We start from the raw sequence: 17759 nt of genomic DNA on the forward strand, positions 1-17759 counted from the left end.
CGGTGCGCCTGCTCGCAGGCCCTGCTGGAAGGACTGCGGCTTGCTTCCTGTGCGGTCAGTCCAGCGAAATGCTCACAAGGCGTGGCCATGCGAGTGTGGGAAGAGTGGCGGCAATGAGTGGAAAGGACGCCCGGACAAACAAACGGCAGGTACCCTGGAGCTGGCACGGTTGTCCATGCATGCTCGTCCGACCGGCACGGGGTACGAGGCTCGGCCCTCCACATTTAAGCCTCACGGGCTTGATCAGATAAACGGAGTGACACGCCTCTGAATTCTACAGCCATGGCAATGCCTCGCCTTGTGTCGTCTCAGTCCGGGCGCGTGCCCATCCTGTGGGCAGCAGCCGCCATTGCGGTGCTCGCTGCGAGCTGCTGCGTCGCGCAGAACACTTCATGGTCGCAAGGCCGTGCTCGTCTGTTTGTGGCTGATAACACTCCAGCATCGCCTGGCGTAGTCGTTGTCGACCTCCCGTCCGGCAACATCTCGGGCCGCATCGCCATGCCCGGCACATCGCTGCAGCTGGGCGCCTCTCAGGACAATGCGCACGTTGGAGTGTTCAGGAACCGCGATAACGACCAGCACGTAAGTACTAAATGCATGGGGATTCAAGGATCAGCTGGCTAGCTAAGTAAGGCCGCTGCTATTGGATGGGTGCACACTCCTGCCACGGCACCGTGCGCTAGTAATTCTCTGGACGGTGCGTGTAACACGACGCGAGAGCAAACACGCCACAATCTCACACTGCCCATGCCCCATCCGGCTTATAATTACCAATGCAGTTCCTCACCGTCATCTCCACCGGCATCCGACCCATCGTGCCAGTCACCGTCAAGTCCAGCACCCTGCGCCAGCCAGCGGCGCTTAAGGTGCGTTCAGTCGCGGTCGCTCGCTCGCGTGTGCATGTGCAGATAGCTAGTGCGTGCATGCCGTGCTTGTGAGCGTGGTGCGTGCGCCTAAGGGGCGGCAGGAAGCCTCCACCTGCTGTGCGCCCGCCTGAAAGAGCGAGAACTTCTGGGTGCGTGCAGGAGGGTGAGGTGGGCCCCATGCGGCGCCCCGTGCTGGCCAAGAGCTTCCTTCTGGTTAACGGATCGGACGGTATCGGTGGGGTGGAGACCGGCGGCATGCTGGTGTACCATGGCGGCTGGAAGCAATACCTTGCCTACGTGAGTGCATAGATGCTGGGATTGCCGCACGTGTTCACGGGTATGTTGATGTGAGGAGTTGAGAGCACACGTGGGTGGAGTCCGCAGCCCAAGGGTCAGGCCTAAGGGATTTCCGGCTGTGTTCACTGCAATGATGGCTTGGACATCACGAATGCCCCCATGCTGCTTGACAACTGTCTCAGGCCGAAAACCACGGCACCGTCTACACCTACCAGAGCGAGAGCCTGCACGGGTCGCGCCGCTTTGAGGTTCGCTCCACGATGAAGGTGTGTGTGGGTGTGTCGATTGGATGGAAGGTTGGGGCTTACTTCATACTTGTATTGCGTCATGCGGGGTTGCTAAGTTTTGCGCGGGAGATAAGGTTGCGTGCGTGCGTATCGCTCCGGACTACTAGGCACGACTTCTGTTGTTGGTTTACGCGCTGGAGCGTAGATAGATAGCTACCAGCAGGGTTTGCTCCGCGTTGCTGTACGCTGTGCGTATACCCTTACATGCTGTCTGTCCGCCGCCGCCGTTCCCGCGCTCGACAGCTCCCTGTGGGCCACTTCCACGTCCTCCCGTACGGCAACCACATCATTGCCCCCCACACCGGCGTCAGCAGGTGCGCGGCGTGGCGCGCGTGTGCGTATGTGACGTTATGAATACGTTGGTTGTGACCTGCGTGTAACAGTAGCTAGTAGTGCGTGGCAGTAAGTACACGACGTGCAGAACGAAGAAGCAACGTCCATGCATGCAATGCGCAGGCGCGCGTGCATGCTACCTGCCCAGCCCATGCACCCGCTAGTTGGCCACGCGCCGCCTGGCCCGCCGCCCCTTCCCACCCGCCATGAGTCTTCCATCCACCATGCACGTGCACAATATTCAACTCACTCGAGTGCCTGTGCGGCTGCCTGTGTGCGCCACCCGCCTGCCGCACTCCGCAGGGCCTACATCCTGGACAGCCGCGGCCGCCAGGTCGGCTCCTACCCCTGCGGCGGCTGCCACGGCTCTGCCGCCTATGAGAAGCCGGTACGTGAGCGCTTCCACTCATCATGCACGAACACATATAAGCATGCCCTCTGCGTGCGTGCCTGGGCGCCGTACGTCCCACGCTTGTTCGGTCATGGCACCTCGCTCGCTCCCCGCACTTGCCACAGCGGCCCCACCCACCCACCCACCCACCCACCAATGCAATGCACCAGGACCGCCATCCCTATTCCACCACACCTGCTACTGCTGCATGCTGTGCCTATCACTTATCAATAGGTCGCCTCACCGTACCCCACCCCACCTCGCCTCTCGCCCCCACCCTATTACTTCATCGTCAGGGTCACCTGGCTGCGGTGTTTGGCTGCAACGACTCCGTGCTGGTGGTGCACGGCACGGAGCGGACGGGGCACTACCTGCCCGCCACCTCGCCGCGCGTGGGCAGCTTCGTGTACGGCGCACCGGGTGCGTGATGTGGCAGTAGGAGTGGCAACGACCAGAGCTAATAAGGGAGGCACATGTATGTATGGCAACTGATGTGTGATAGATGGTGCCTGGCATGTCACGATTTGACTCATCGGTTGGTGGCGACCCAGATGTTAATAACCAGCAGCGTGACTACGGTATGACTCACGCATGTTGCAGGTGTTTTCTGGTCTTCCAACACCCTGCAGACATTCTTCTGGTGAGTTGGATGGGCGCTTCTGCTCCCTTTGCTGCAACCTATCGAGTTATTGCACGCACGCACGTCCTTGTCTCGTGCCCGACTCATGCTTACCGTATGCGCACACACGGGCCCGCCCTCCTCGTCCGACGGTGGAGACAATTTCCCACCCCACCCCCACTAACCTAACCCCGCCCCCACTCACAGGCGCACGGATGTCCGCGGCGAGGAGCCCGGCCTGACGCGTGTGGCACACCGTGGCGGCCTGCTGCGGCTGGTGGGACTGGAGGGCGCCGGCGGCCACCTGCTCGGCCTGCACGTGAGTACGGGCAGGGCGGCAGTAGCCAGCAGCGGCAGCCCCGCATGCACCTGGGGAGGCCTCCTTTGTGCACCACCTCCCTCAATCTCCCACATACCAGCGGTTTCATTCGACACGCATTCAGACTGCTGTCTTGCAGGCTGTGTGCGTAGTGCATGCGCTCGCACAAGACAGCACCTCCCAACCTCCATCCTTGTCGTACTTCCAACCCACGCGCCGCTCTTTGCAGATTGACGGCAACATCACCATGTACCACGGCGACACCGGCGCGGAGGTTGTCAGCCTGCAGGTGGGTGGCCACTGGCCAGCAGCCGTACGGCGGGCGCTCCATCTATCACCAGCATCCATTCCCCCGTCCTATGCATCCATGCGCGCGCTAGCCCTACTTCGTTTTTCCCAGCCAATATTTTTGGCGGCGGTGCCTGGTCGCGTTGCTTGGCTACATCCAATCTGCTTGCTTGGATTCTGCGTGCGCGCGTGCAGCTGGAGCCGGCGGGCTACGCCAACCAGACGGCACCGCAGCTGCTGTTCGATGCCGCCCACTCGCATCTGTTCGTGTCCGTGGCCCGCACCGCGACCGTGCACGCCGTTGAGATCAAGATGGCCCAGCCTGCTTCTGCTGCCACTGCGGGCGCCGTGGAGCTGCGGGTGGTGCGCAGTGTGGTGGTGGGTGGCATGCCGGGAGCCATGGCCCTGGCCTACATGCCTGGCGTGGCGCCGCCCCCCTCCAGCCACTCCAGCTAGATATATAGCGCTAAGGATGCCCGTATGGCTAAATGTCGACAGCAACCAACTACGGTAGTCAACTGCTGGCGATAAAGGAGAGGCAGTGAAGGTTGCTGTGGGCTAGGCTGTAGGGTGGCTGATGGAACGAAGATAGGCATCCACGGTAGGCACGTGATCGATCATTGCAACGCAGGATGTCACATACATACACACACACACGGTGATGCATGTACAGTACGTAGCAACTGGCAGCTCACTTGCTTTCATACTGAAGCAGTGCCACAAGCGTAGGGCTACAGCACATGCAGTACATTTGAAGCAATGCGAGTTGTGGATGGGGCATTACTGGCAGCTGCCAGCTGTAAATTGAACCCCAGTTGGATTGCTGTGTCATACATGCGTCCACCTCTATCTATGAACCTGGCTCCTCGATAGCAGGCTCATTCGTAACCAGGCTCATTTGCAACCTACGTCACACCTCCCAGTTGTAAGCAAGTATGAACACGCATGGGGCCTGCCCCGCGTGAGCATGCCTAGCTTACTCGCACGCACACACGCCGGTCAACATGGCGCTACCAACGACGACTCCAGCAGCATTGTTAGATAGTAGGCGGGTAAGGGGGACTAAAACCCCACACCCTGTCGGCTTATCCCTTAATCCACGCCCTGACGTATGGAAAGGTGTAATCATGTTTTGAGCTGATGGGCTGCGGAGAGTCGGGGCCGCCCATGTAACACACCCACACAATAACACTACTGCATCGTCGTGCACTCGGTGCCATGCCTCTCTCAGCCACGTTGCCGCCTTCAGCGTCCGTTCGCAAACCTGCTCACGCTATGTCCAGGCAGCAGCAAAACAGATATGGGGGATTGCGGGCCGTACACGTGCGGGTTAGAACTCTGGATCCATCTCCCCACAGACGGCCCGGCGGCGCCCACCAAACGCCGCCCTTTTAAACCAGGTCTGCCCCGCCACGCCTACCTTACTTGCGCCGGGCAGGAACTACCCACCACGCACACCGGTTCATTCCCCACATGCTCACACTCTCGCCACTAGTCGCCGCTGCCACACGGTTGCTTTGCGAATGTCCGCGCGCACGGCAGAGTTCCACTGGCCGTGCGCCGTAATAATGTCTTCAATCGATACACCCGTGTTCGCAGCTGCCATCGCCCCGCCGCCCCTGCGCAGGCTGTGAGCCGAGAAACTAGCCGCGTTCGGCTTTGCCTGCGTGCCCTTCCCACACCGCCTGTGGCAGGCTCCATTCTTAGCCGCCGCGCAAACCACTCCTTCCCCTGCCCCACCGTGCGCAGCCCCACCGCCGCGAAGAGCGGGTCGCCGTCGCCCGCTCCCGCTGCGTGCCGCCACTGCACGTATCTGCCCACAAGCAATACTCCCGATAGGCGGCACGCGGCTGGCTGTCATCTATAGCTGCTAGGTGCACTGCCGTGCCCACACGCACCCTGCTGGTCCGTGTTGCTGCACTGAATCTTCAGCCCCATCCACCGGCCTTCCGGCTTCTGTTGCCCCACGCCTCCCAGCAGCTGTAGCTAGCGCGGCCAGCAGTTGGCCTCGCCGCAGCATCCCCCAGAAGCCCAGGGTCAGCCATCCAGCAAGAGTCGCGGCTGCACATACACCTCGGCCTGCTGCCAGCGGTTCTGTGCCGCCGCTACTGCCCGCCACGCACCCGACCAGCTTGCGCAGCATGGCGAGCGGCAGCGGCCGCCGCCGCCGCGCTTTATCTACTCCTGCATCAGCCACTCGTGCTGCAGCGCCGCCTCGGCGCTCAGCAGCTGCCGCGTCGCCAGCCGCTGCCGCAGGTCGCAGCCGCTGTCGCTGAGCGAGAAGGACAGGTTATGAAGCCGTCGATGCGCCTCTGGTCTGAGCTTAGCGAAGCTGCTTGCAGTTGGGCACGGCCATCACCTCAAAGGAAGCGCTGACAGTGACTTCCTCAGTTGGCTCGGCGTTTGTCGTGGCCAACCAGTGGGCCACAAGCGTGCAGCTAACCGCGCATGCTAAAGTCTCGTCCGCAACCTTGCATGCGTACAGATCACTGCCAGTGTGGTTGCGGCCGTGACTTGAGCATGTGCGGTTAGCTGCACGCTTGTGGCCCACTGGTTGGTTACGACAAACGCCGAGCCAACGGAGGAAGTCACAGTCAGCGCCCAGGTAATGGGCCGGGCCCAGCTGCAAGCAAGAGGCTCAGACCAGAGGCGCATCGACGACTTCATAACGTCCCGTCGATCTGGCGGCCACCTTCAGCTTCTGCTCGTGCACCGCTGCGCAATTGAATATTGAGAGGCGTAGGTGTATTACAGGGAAGCACATGTTGAAGGAGCGCACAAGCTGTGAGGTGTATGCGGAGATGTGGAGCGGGACAAAGGACGGGGCTAGGGGTCGGGAAGGGCCGTCTGTAATAGCCGTTCGCGCTGCACCGAGTGCACACCTGTTGAGCCCGCGCACCATGCAAGCTGACCTTGCAAGCGGCCCTGGCTTGGCCCCAACCTCTCAACCCAGCCCACACAGATCCCCAGAAACCAACCTGGAACCACCCTCGCATGCGTGCATATCACTGCCAGCGTTTCCCTGCTGGGACCCCCAGGAGATCGCGCTCCTCTGACGTGCTCCCCGCTGCCAACCGTGTGGCGCCATGGCTAAACTTACCGCGACAGCAGCTGGCAGCTGGCAGGCGCCTTGAGGCTCCTGCAGTTGCAAGAAAGCGTTCCGTCGGTGACCACTCAAGCCGCCCTGTTGCACATCTTCCCACGCTTCAAGCATGAGATTATTGCCCTGCTCACCTAGCGTTGTGGCGGCGTTGGCACGCGTCGCAGAAGCTCGTCCAGCGCCATCTTCATCGCGGCCATGTCGGTCTTCACGCCGGCAATCCCAGTCTTCAAGCCCTTCACGTCAGCTTTGACGTCGGCAATCACAGTCTTCAAGCCCTTCACGTCAGCTTTGACCTCGGCCATCTCAGCCTTCACAGTTGCTGACGAGACTTCAGCATGCGAGGTTAGCTGCACGCGTGTTGCCCACTGGTTGGTCACCACAAAGGCCAAGCCAACTGAGGTAGACACTGCGAGCGCTTCCTTCAGGGTGATGGGCCGAGCCCGGCTGCAAGCAGCTTCGCTAAGCTCAGTCAAGAGGCGCATCGACGGCTTCATAATGCCCCGTCGATGACAGGAAATTTCTTAAGCTACCGCGAGCGAGAGGCCCTATTGCCCCGCCCGGAGCCACAGAAAATGCAGCAAAATTGGCGTACTAGCTGATGATGAATGGTGGCGAAAGCAAGCGTGCATGGCTGATGGAACGAAGATAGGCATCTACGGTAGGCATGTGATCGATCATTGCAACGCAGGATGTCACACACACACACACACACACACACACACACACACACACACACACACACACACACACACACACACACACACACACACACACACACACACACACACACACACACACACGCACGCACGGTGATGCATGTGCAGTACGTCGCAACTGGCAGTTCTTGACTTGTCGAAAGGCGTAATCATGTTTTGAGCTGATGGGCTGCGGAGAGTCGGGGCCCATGTAATACACCCACAAAATAACACCGCATCGTCTTGATTGCACTCAGTGCCATGTCTCTCTCAGCCACGTTGCCGCCTTCAGCGTCCGTTCGCAAACCTGCTTACGCTATGTCCAGGCAGCAGCAAAACAGATATGGGGGATTGCGGGCCGTACACGTGCGGGTTAGAACTCTGGATCCATCTCCCCACAGCCGGCCCGGCGGCGCCCACCAAACGCCGCCCTTTCAAACCAGGTCTGCCCCGCCGCGCCTACCTTGCTTGCGCCGGCGGGCAGGAACTACCCCCAGACTGGTTCCCCACATGCTCACACTCTCGCCACTAGCCGCCGCTGCTGTAAGGTTGATCTACAAATGTACACGCAGACTTCCACCGGCCGTGCGCCGTAATAATGTCTTCAATCGATAGCCCCGCATTGGCAGCTGCCGTAGCCCCGCGGCCCCTACGCAGGCTGTGAGCTGAGAAACTAGCCGCGTCCGGCTTTACCTGCGGCCCCTTCCCACACCGCCTGTGGCAGGCTCCATTCTTAGCCGCCGCGTAAACCACTCCTTCCCCTCCTGCCCCCACCGTGCGCAGCCCCACCGCCGCGAAGAGCGGGTCGCCGTCGCCCGCTCCCGCTGCGTGCCGCCACTGCACGTATCTGCCCACAAGCAATACTCCCGATAGGCGGCACGCGGCTGGCTGTCATCGCTGCTAGTGCACTGCCGCGCCCACACGCACCCTGCTGGTCCGTGTTGCTGCACTGAATCTCCAGCCCCGTCCACCGGCCCTTCCGGCTTCTGTTGCCCCACGCCTCCCAGCAGCTGTAGCTAGCGCGGCCAGCAGTTCGCCTCGCCGCAGCATCCCCCAGAAGCCCAGTGTCAGCCATCCAGCAAGAGTCGCGGCTGCACATACACCTCGGCCTGCTGCCGGCGGCTCTGTGCCGCCACCACTGCCAGCCATCCACGCACCCGACCAGCTGGCGCAGCATGGCGGGCCGCCGCCGCCGCGCTTTATCTACTCCTGCATCAGCCACTCGTGCTGCAGCGCCGCCTCGGCGCTCAGCAGCTGCCGCGTCGCCAGCCGCTGCCGCAGGTCGCAGCCGCTGTCGCTGAGCGAGAAGGGCAGGTAACTCATCAGCGCCGCCGCCAGCATGCACAGGTCGGACTGCCGCGTGTAGCGCCCAGTGGCCGGGTCCAGCAGGTGCGCCGCCGGCCACGTGGGCAGCTGGTACGGCGGCGGCTGGCCGCAGTCCAGCGGGAAGTCCGCGGGCGCTGTAGGTGGGGTGTGCGTGTGAGCGAGAATGATGTATGGCGAAACAATGCGCGATGCACAGCGGCGGGTTGAGCAAACAGCAAGCTTGTTTGCCCGTCTGTCTGGTTTGCTTGCCAGCTCCGATCCACCTCGCTCAACCCAGCAGCCTAGCTCGCCCTTTACAGCCTGGGCCGTACGTCCAGCCCGCCCGACAGCAGCAAAGTAGATGCCTACCTGCGTGCTCCAGGTCAATGAGCACGTACGTGTCCGCCGGCTGCTGCGAGGCGGCGGTGGTGAAGGCGGCGGCCGCCGGCAGCCTGATCACATTCTGCCACTTGATGTCGCGGTGCACGAAGCCTGCGGTAGGTAGGCGGTAGGCGCCGCAGCAGGATGCCACACGCACGGCACAGGTACACGCATGCCGTTACCGCACTGATTGGTCGCTACATCCTAGGATGTAGCCTCGGTGCCTACTACTGTAGTACTACTGTCCAGCGGCACCATCCAGCCAGCCAGCCAGCGGCGCACGCCGTCCCATGCATGTTTCAGTCCCTGCCTGCCGTATGTACGTGCTCCCATGAGCAAGTGCGTGCTGCCCCGCCCCTTGCCTGCCTCATCATCACCTGCTGCGTGCAGAGCCACCACGCCCGCCAGCACGTTGCGGACCGCCCGCCGCAGGTCGGCCTCGCTCGGCGGCGCGCGCTGCAGTGGCAACCCCACGGGCTCCAGGTACAGCACTACCGTCTTGCCGTCGGGCTGCAGGTGGATGCCGCCGCTGCCGCCGCCACTGTTGCCGCCGCGGCAGTGCAGGCGGACCAGGTTGGGGCAGCGCACGCCGCCAAGGGCGAGGTACATGTCCTGCAAGCACGCGCACACACACGCGCGCAAGGTTGGTGGCGGATGATGAGGAAAAGAATGGCAGCTAGGCACGCCTACCCAGCGTTGTCCAGTGGGTATCCGCGGCGCTGCTGTTTCTGGTCATTGATGATGAGCGGCGCCAGAACCTTGCGTGGCTTGGGGAAGGCATGCGAACGAGCCTTACGAGCGCTTGACCTGACGAACCCTCGCCCCCGCCCCACGCATAACGAACAGTGTCTAGTCCCTTTGCTTGAACCAACTTGGCCTGGTATGTTCTTTAAACCCTCACCCCGCGCACCCCTCCGTGCCGCCCCACCCCAGGTGCTTACGTACGGCCAAGTAAACGCCGCACACGCACAACCACGCACAACCTAGATAGCTACCCACCGCAAGCCCCTGGTAGTCCATGGTGCTGCCGCCGCCGCCTGCGCCTTGCCTTTCCGCGCATCCGGCGCCAACCCATCACCTAATAGGAGGCGCTGACTGTGACTTCCTCAGTGGGCTCGGCATTTGTGGTGGTCAGTGAGATACGCCCATTTTGCTGCGGGGCAATAGGGCCTCTCGCTGGCGGTAGCTTAGAAGGTTTCGACGGGACATTACGAAGCCGTCGATGCGCCTCTGGTCTGAGCTTAGCGAAGCTGCTTGCAGTTGGGCACGGCCATCACCTCAAAGGAAGCGCTGACAGTGACTTCCTCAGTTGGCTCGGCGTTTGTCGCGGCCAACCAGTGGGCCACAAGCGTGCAGCTAACCGCGCATGCTAAAGTCTCGTCCGCAACCTTGCATGCGTACAGATCACTGCCAGTGTGGTTGCGGCCGTGACTTGAGCATGTGCGGTTAGCTGCACGCTTGTGGCCCACTGGTTGGTTACGACAAACGCCGAGCCAACGGAGGAAGTCACAGTCAGCGCCCAGGTAATGGGCCGGGCCCAGCTGCAAGCAAGAGGCTCAGACCAGAGGCGCATCGACGGCTTCATAACATCCCGTCGATCTGGCGGCCACCTTCAGCTTCTGCTCGTGCACCGCTGCGCAATTGAATATTCAGAGGCGTAGGTGTATTACAGGGAAGCACATGTTGAAGGAGCGCACAAGCTGTGAGGTGTATGCGGAGATGTGGAGCGGGACAAAGGACGGGGCTAGGGGTCGGGAAGGGCCGTCTGTAATAGCCGTTCGCGCTGCACCGAGTGCACACCTGTTGAGCCCGCGCACCATGCAAGCTGACCTTGCAAGCGGCCCTGGCTTGGCCCCAACCTCTCAACCCAGCCCACACAGATCCCCAGAAACCAACCTGGAACCACCCTCGCATGCGTGCATATCACTGCCAGCGTTTCCCTGCTGGGACCCCCAGGAGATCGCGCTCCTCTGACGTGCTCCCCGCTGCCAACCGTGTGGCGCCATGGCTAAACTTACCGCGACAGCAGCTGGCAGCTGGCAGGCGCCTTGAGGCTCCTGCAGTTGCAAGAAAGCGTTCCGTCGGTGACCACTCAAGCCGCCCTGTTGCACATCTTCCCACGCTTCAAGCATGAGATTATTGCCCTGCTCACCTAGCGTTGTGGCGGCGTTGGCACGCGTCGCAGAAGCTCGTCCAGCGCCATCTTCATCGCGGCCATGTCGGTCTTCACGCCGGCAATCCCAGTCTTCAAGCCCTTCACGTCAGCTTTGACGTCGGCAATCACAGTCTTCAAGCCCTTCACGTCAGCTTTGACCTCGGCCATCTCAGCCTTCACAGTTGCTGACGAGACTTCAGCATGCGAGGTTAGCTGCACGCGTGTTGCCCACTGGTTGGTCACCACAAAGGCCAAGCCAACTGAGGTAGACACTGCGAGCGCTTCCTTCAGGGTGATGGGCCGAGCCCGGCTGCAAGCAGCTTCGCTAAGCTCAGTCAAGAGGCGCATCGACGGCTTCATAATGCCCCGTCGATGACAGGAAATTTCTTAAGCTACCGCGAGCGAGAGGCCCTATTGCCCCGCCCGGAGCCACAGAAAATGCAGCAAAATTGGCGTATCTCGCTCGTTCTCACACTACAAAAAGGGATTTGCAATGTTGTTAGCTGCCCTGGTTAGCGCCTACACGGCAAGCCCGCTCCCGGCTCCGTGCGCATGACTGGCATGGAGGGCCGAGCGCGCGCGCAGTTTTTCAAGCCAAACAGCCCGCTCTTCCGTTAGCTTACATCTAGCTACCTATTAGCTCGCGCCGCACAAGGCCCCGCAGCGCGAGGCTCGGGCCCGTCCCTATGTGCAAGATGTTGCTCGCGCTTGCAAGCTGCCAGTTCAGCAGGCGCGTGCAAGCGCGTCCCACTCCAGGAAAAAGCGTGTCCCAAGGGACGCGCCCACTCGACGGCACCAAAACCCCCTGGACGATTGTCCCTCAAGGATGCCACCACGTCTATGGACTCCTCTCAATCTCTCATCGCTACTGCTACTCGCACACAAGAACCCTACCTGCTGCTCTGCTCACCTTCTTAGCATCCCCATAAGAACACGTCCTTCCTATCCTGAGCCTTTGCGGCATCCTATGTAGTTATTGACAGGCACGCTCAAGGATGCAGGTGCCTTGCCTATCTCTTGCCCGACTCATGCCTATACGCACACACGAGCCCGCCCCCCTCTCGGCAGGACGGTGCTGGAGACAACCCCCCACCCCCACGCACATCCCCAAACCCCCCACTCACAGGCGCACGGATGTCCGCGGCGAGGAGCCCGGCCTGACGCGTGTGGCACACCGTGGCGGCCTGCTGCGGCTGGTGGGACTGGAGGGCGCCGGCGGCCACCTGCTCGGCCTGCACGTGAGTACGGGCAGGGCGGCAGTAGCCAGCAGCGGCAGCCCCGCATGCACCACGCGTCAGGGGAGGCCTCCTTTGTGCACCACCTCTCTCAATCTCCCACATACCAGCGGTTTCATCCGACACGCATTCAGACTGTCTTGCAGGCTGTGTGCGCAGTGCATGCGCTTGCACAAGACAGCACCTCCCAACTTCCATCCTTGTCCTACTTCCAACCTACGCTACCGCGCCACTCTTTGCAGATTGACGGCAACATCACCATGTACCACGGCAACACCGGCGCGGAGGTTGTCAGCCTGCAGGTGCGTGGCCAGCAACCGTACCTATCTATCTGTTACAGCGAGGACGTGCGTGCTGCCAGTGCGTGTGTGCGGTTATACCAGTACATAAGTACATTACGTAGTAATGCGGGCGCTCCATCTATCACCATCCATTCCCCCGTCCTATGCATCCATGCGCGCGCTAGCCCTACTTCGTTTTTCCCAGCTGATTTGTTTGGCGGCGGTGCCTGGTCGCGTTGCTTGGCTACATCCAATCTGCTTGCTTGGATTCTGCGTGCGCGCGTGCAGCTGGAGCCGGCGGGCTACGCCAACCAAACTGCACCGCAGCTGCTGTTCGATGCCGCCCACTCGCATCTGTTCGTGTCCGTGGCCCGCACCGCGACCGTGCACGCCGTTGAGATCAAGATGGCCCAGCCTGCTTCTGCTGCCACTGGGGGCGCCACTGTGGGCACTGCCGGCGCCGTGGAGCTGCGGGTGGTGCGCAGTGTGGTGGTGGGTGCGTGGTATGCCGGGAGTCATGGACATGCCTGGCGTGGCGCCGCCCCCCTCCAGCCACTCCAGCTAGATAGCGCTAAGGATGCCCGTATGGCTCAATGTCGACAGCAACCAACTACGGTAGTCAACTGCTGGCGATAAAAGGGAGGACGTGAAGGTTGCTGTGGGCTAGGCTGTAGGATGGCTAGCTGATGATGAATGGTGGCGAAAGCAAGCGTGCATGGCTGATGGAACGAAGATAGGCATCTACGGTAGGCATGTGATCGATCATTGCAACGCAGGATGTCACACACACACACACACACACACACACACACACACACACACACACACACACACACACACACACACACACACACACACACACACACACACACACACACACACACACACGCACGCACGGTGATGCATGTGCAGTACGTCGCAACTGGCAGTTCTTGACTTGTCGAAAGGCGTAATCATGTTTTGAGCTGATGGGCTGCGGAGAGTCGGGGCCCATGTAATACACCCACAAAATAACACCGCATCGTCTTGATTGCACTCAGTGCCATGTCTCTCTCAGCCACGTTGCCGCCTTCAGCGTCCGTTCGCAAACCTGCTTACGCTATGTCCAGGCAGCAGCAAAACAGATATGGGGGATTGCGGGCCGTACACGTGCGGGTTAGAACTCTGGATCCATCTCCCCACAGCCGGCCCGGCGGCGCCCACCAAACGCCGCCCTTTCAAACCAGGTCTGCCCCGCCGCGCCTACCTTGCTTGCGCCGGCGGGCAGGAACTACCCCCAGACTGGTTCCCCACATGCTCACACTCTCGCCACTAGCCGCCGCTGCTGTAAGGTTGATCTACAAATGTACACGCAGACTTCCACCGGCCGTGCGCCGTAATAATGTCTTCAATCGATAGCCCCGCATTGGCAGCTGCCGTAGCCCCGCGGCCCCTACGCAGGCTGTGAGCTGAGAAACTAGCCGCGTCCGGCTTTACCTGCGGCCCCTTCCCACACCGCCTGTGGCAGGCTCCATTCTTAGCCGCCGCGTAAACCACTCCTTCCCCTCCTGCCCCCACCGTGCGCAGCCCCACCGCCGCGAAGAGCGGGTCGCCGTCGCCCGCTCCCGCTGCGTGCCGCCACTGCACGTATCTGCCCACAAGCAATACTCCCGATAGGCGGCACGCGGCTGGCTGTCATCGCTGCTAGTGCACTGCCGCGCCCACACGCACCCTGCTGGTCCGTGTTGCTGCACTGAATCTCCAGCCCCGTCCACCGGCCCTTCCGGCTTCTGTTGCCCCACGCCTCCCAGCAGCTGTAGCTAGCGCGGCCAGCAGTTCGCCTCGCCGCAGCATCCCCCAGAAGCCCAGTGTCAGCCATCCAGCAAGAGTCGCGGCTGCACATACACCTCGGCCTGCTGCCGGCGGCTCTGTGCCGCCACCACTGCCAGCCATCCACGCACCCGACCAGCTGGCGCAGCATGGCGGGCCGCCGCCGCCGCGCTTTATCTACTCCTGCATCAGCCACTCGTGCTGCAGCGCCGCCTCGGCGCTCAGCAGCTGCCGCGTCGCCAGCCGCTGCCGCAGGTCGCAGCCGCTGTCGCTGAGCGAGAAGGGCAGGTAACTCATCAGCGCCGCCGCCAGCATGCACAGGTCGGACTGCCGCGTGTAGCGCCCAGTGGCCGGGTCCAGCAGGTGCGCCGCCGGCCACGTGGGCAGCTGGTACGGCGGCGGCTGGCCGCAGTCCAGCGGGAAGTCCGCGGGCGCTGTAGGTGGGGTGTGCGTGTGAGCGAGAATAATGTATGGCGAAGCAATGCGCGATGCACAGCGGCGGGTTGAGCAAGCAGCAAGCTTGTCTGCCCGTCTGTCTGGTTTGCTTGCCAGCAGCTAGCTCCGCCTCGCTCAACCCAGCAGCCTAGCTCGCTCGCGCTTTACAGCCTGGGCCGTACGTTCAGCCCGCCCGACAGCAGGGGAGTAGTTGCCTACCTGCGTGCTCCAGGTCAATGAGCACGTACGTGTCCGCCGCGCCCACAGCCGGTGAGCTGCCACTGGAGGCTGATGGCGCCGCCGGCTGCTGCGAGGCGGCGGTGGTGAAGGCGGCGGCCGCCGGCAGCCTGATCACATTCTGCCACTTGATGTCGCGGTGCACAAAGCCTGCGGTAGGTAGGCGGTAGCCGCCGCAGCAGGATGCCACACGCAAGGCACATAGAGTTACACGCATGCCGTTACCGCACTGATTGGTCGCTACATCCTAGGATGTAGCCTCGGTGCCTACTACTGTAGTACTACTGTCCAGCGGCACCATCCAGCCAGCCAGCCAGCGGCGCACGCCGTCCCATGCATGTTTCAGTCCCTGCCTGCCGTATGTACGTGCTCCCATGAGCAAGTGCGTGCTGCCCCGCCCCTTGCCTGCCTCATCATCACCTGCTGCGTGCAGAGCCACCACGCCCGCCAGCACGTTGCGGACCGCCCGCCGCAGGTCGGCCTCGCTCGGCGGCGCGCGCTGCAGTGGCAACCCCACGGGCTCCAGGTACAGCACTACCGTCTTGCCGTCGGGCTGCAGGTGGATGCCGCCGCTGCCGCCGCCACTGTTGCCGCCGCGGCAGTGCAGGCGGACCAGGTTGGGGCAGCGCACGCCGCCAAGGGCGAGGTACATGTCCTGCAAGCACGCGCACACACACGCGCGCAAGGTTGGTGGCGGATGATGAGGAAAAGAATGGCAGCTAGGCACGCCTACCCAGCGTTGTCCAGTGGGTATCCGCGGCGCTGCTGTTTCTGGTCATTGATGATGAGCGGCGCCAGAACCTTGCGTGGCTTGGGGAAGGCATGCGAACGAGCCTTACGAGCGCTTGACCTGACGAACCCTCGCCCCCGCCCCACGCATAACGAACAGTGTCTAGTCCCTTTGCTTGAACCAACTTGGCCTGGTATGTTCTTTAAACCCTCACCCCGCGCACCCCTCCGTGCCGCCCCACCCCAGGTGCTTACGTACGGCCAAGTAAACGCCGCACACGCACAACCACGCACAACCTAGATAGCTACCCACCGCAAGCCCCTGGTAGTCCATGGTGCTGCCGCCGCCGCCTGCGCCTTGCCTTTCCGCGCATCCGGCGCCAACCCATCACCTAATAGGAGGCGCTGACTGTGACTTCCTCAGTGGGCTCGGCATTTGTGGTGGTCAGTGAGATACGCCCATTTTGCTGCGGGGCAATAGGGCCTCTCGCTGGCGGTAGCTTAGAAGGTTTCGACGGGACATTACGAAGCCGTCGATGCGCCTCTGGTCTGAGCTTAGCGAAGCTGCTTGCAGTTGGGCACGGCCATCACCTCAAAGGAAGCGCTGACAGTGACTTCCTCAGTTGGCTCGGCGTTTGTCGCGGCCAACCAGTGGGCCACAAGCGTGCAGCTAACCGCGCATGCTAAAGTCTCGTCCGCAACCTTGCATGCGTACAGATCACTGCCAGTGTGGTTGCGGCCGTGACTTGAGCATGTGCGGTTAGCTGCACGCTTGTGGCCCACTGGTTGGTTACGACAAACGCCGAGCCAACGGAGGAAGTCACAGTCAGCGCCCAGGTAATGGGCCGGGCCCAGCTGCAAGCAAGAGGCTCAGACCAGAGGCGCATCGACGGCTTCATAACATCCCGTCGATCTGGCGGCCACCTTCAGCTTCTGCTCGTGCACCGCTGCGCAATTGAATATTCAGAGGCGTAGGTGTATTACAGGGAAGCACATGTTGAAGGAGCGCACAAGCTGTGAGGTGTATGCGGAGATGTGGAGCGGGACAAAGGACGGGGCTAGGGGTCGGGAAGGGCCGTCTGTAATAGCCGTTCGCGCTGCACCGAGTGCACACCTGTTGAGCCCGCGCACCATGCAAGCTGACCTTGCAAGCGGCCCTGGCTTGGCCCCAACCTCTCAACCCAGCCCACACAGATCCCCAGAAACCAACCTGGAACCACCCTCGCATGCGTGCATATCACTGCCAGCGTTTCCCTGCTGGGACCCCCAGGAGATCGCGCTCCTCTGACGTGCTCCCCGCTGCCAACCGTGTGGCGCCATGGCTAAACTTACCGCGACAGCAGCTGCCAGCTGGCAGGCGCCTTGAGGCTCCTGCAGTTGCAAGAAAGCGTTCCGTCGGTGACCACTCAAGCCGCCCTGTTGCACATCTTCCCACCCTTCAAGCATGAGATTATTGACCTGCTCACCTAGCGTTGTGGCGGCGTTGGCACGCGCCGCAGAAGCTCGTCCAGCGCCATCTTCATCGCGGCCATGTCGGTCTTCACGCCGGCAATCCCAGTCTTCAAGCCCTTCACGTCAGCTTTGACGTCGGCAACCGCAGTCTTCAAGCCCCTCACGTCAGCTTTGACCTCGGCCATCTCAGCCTTCACAGTTGCTGACGAGACTTCAGCATGCGAGGTTAGCTGCACGCTTGTGGCCCACTGGTTGGTCACCACAAAGGCCAAGCCAACTGAGGTAGTCGCTGCGAGCACTTCCTTCAGGGTGATGGGCCGGGCCCGGCTGCAAGCAGCTTCGCTAAGCTCAGTCAAGAGGCGCATCGACGGCTTCATAATGCCCCGTCGATGTCAGGAAATTCCTGAAGCTACCGCGAGCGAGAGGCCCTATTGCCCCGTCTGGCAGTCACAAAAAAATGCAGCAAAATTGGCGTATCTCGCTGAGCTTGACAGCACGTTGTGTTCTCACACTACAAAAAGGGATTTGCAATGTTGTTAGCT

At 61.8% G+C, this 17759-nt stretch overlaps 3 protein-coding genes across 5 annotated transcripts; 2 read left to right on the forward strand and 1 right to left on the reverse strand.

Annotated features, from left to right (window-relative positions):
* Positions 1-247: 247 nt before the first annotated feature.
* Positions 248-6339, forward strand: CHLRE_07g352000v5 (uncharacterized protein). Its single transcript, XM_043064577.1, has 11 exons — positions 248-582; positions 780-866; positions 1026-1163; positions 1346-1429; positions 1694-1764; positions 2087-2171; positions 2471-2594; positions 2775-2814; positions 3001-3112; positions 3342-3401; positions 3596-6339. The coding sequence occupies exons 1-11, from the start codon at positions 283-285 to the stop codon at positions 3854-3856; spliced, it is 1362 nt and encodes a 453-aa protein (XP_042923145.1). The 5' UTR covers positions 248-282; the 3' UTR covers positions 3857-6339.
* Positions 6340-6387: 48 nt separating this feature from the next.
* Positions 6388-13340, forward strand: CHLRE_07g352075v5 (uncharacterized protein). The gene is made up of 7 exons (XM_043064578.1): positions 6388-7161; positions 8206-8512; positions 9275-9367; positions 11070-11402; positions 12166-12277; positions 12517-12576; positions 12844-13340. The coding sequence occupies exons 1-7, from the start codon at positions 7131-7133 to the stop codon at positions 13189-13191; spliced, it is 1284 nt and encodes a 427-aa protein (XP_042923146.1). The 5' UTR covers positions 6388-7130; the 3' UTR covers positions 13192-13340.
* Positions 13341-13538: 198 nt separating this feature from the next.
* CHLRE_07g352150v5 (uncharacterized protein) lies at positions 13539-17747 on the reverse strand. Of its 3 annotated transcripts, XM_043064579.1 has the most exons (6): positions 17201-17747; positions 17098-17136; positions 16079-16127; positions 15457-15691; positions 15019-15186; positions 13539-14798 (listed from the first exon to the last, which is right to left on the reverse strand). In XM_043064579.1, exons 1-6 carry the CDS (start codon positions 17209-17211, stop codon positions 14542-14544), a joined length of 759 nt encoding a protein of 252 aa, XP_042923149.1. In that variant the 5' UTR covers positions 17212-17747; the 3' UTR covers positions 13539-14541. The 3 variants fall into 3 exon arrangements, with proteins under 3 accessions (XP_042923149.1, XP_042923148.1, XP_042923147.1); XM_043064580.1 differs by lacking the exon at positions 16079-16127 and having other exon boundaries at positions 17191-17747; XM_043064581.1 differs by lacking the exons at positions 17098-17136; positions 17201-17747 and having other exon boundaries at positions 16079-16687.
* Positions 17748-17759: the final 12 nt, after the last annotated feature.

Source organism: Chlamydomonas reinhardtii, chromosome 7 (genome assembly GCF_000002595.2).
Source record: "Chlamydomonas reinhardtii strain CC-503 cw92 mt+ chromosome 7, whole genome shotgun sequence".
Classification (NCBI taxonomy): Eukaryota; Viridiplantae; Chlorophyta; class Chlorophyceae; order Chlamydomonadales; family Chlamydomonadaceae; genus Chlamydomonas; species Chlamydomonas reinhardtii.

What these genes read in the sequence shown, in the direction of transcription:
- CHLRE_07g352000v5 (XM_043064577.1), top strand. Translation starts at nt 283, where the DNA reads ATGGCAATGCCTCGCCTTGTGTCGTCTCAGTCCGGGCGCGTGCCCATC. An exon ending in GCCAGCCAGCGGCGCTTAAG is followed by an intron (nt 867 to 1,025) that starts GTGCGTTCAGTC and finishes GGGTGCGTGCAG; the next exon opens with GAGGGTGAGGTGGGCCCCAT. An exon ending in ACCCTGCAGACATTCTTCTG is followed by an intron (nt 2,815 to 3,000) that starts GTGAGTTGGATG and finishes CCCCACTCACAG; the next exon opens with GCGCACGGATGTCCGCGGCG.
- CHLRE_07g352075v5 (XM_043064578.1), top strand. Translation starts at nt 7,131, where the DNA reads ATGGCTGATGGAACGAAGATAGGCATCTACG. An exon ending in GGCAACCCCACGGGCTCCAG is followed by an intron (nt 9,368 to 11,069) that starts GTACAGCACTAC and finishes CACGCGTCGCAG; the next exon opens with AAGCTCGTCCAGCGCCATCT. An exon ending in CGGAGGTTGTCAGCCTGCAG is followed by an intron (nt 12,577 to 12,843) that starts GTGCGTGGCCAG and finishes GCGCGCGTGCAG; the next exon opens with CTGGAGCCGGCGGGCTACGC.
- CHLRE_07g352150v5 (XM_043064579.1), bottom strand. An exon ending in TGGACTACCAGGGGCTTGCG is followed by an intron (nt 15,692 to 16,078) that starts GTGGGTAGCTAT and finishes GCGTGCTTGCAG; the next exon opens with GACATGTACCTCGCCCTTGG. An exon ending in CATTGACCTGGAGCACGCAG is followed by an intron (nt 14,799 to 15,018) that starts GTAGGCAACTAC and finishes CCCCACCTACAG; the next exon opens with CGCCCGCGGACTTCCCGCTG.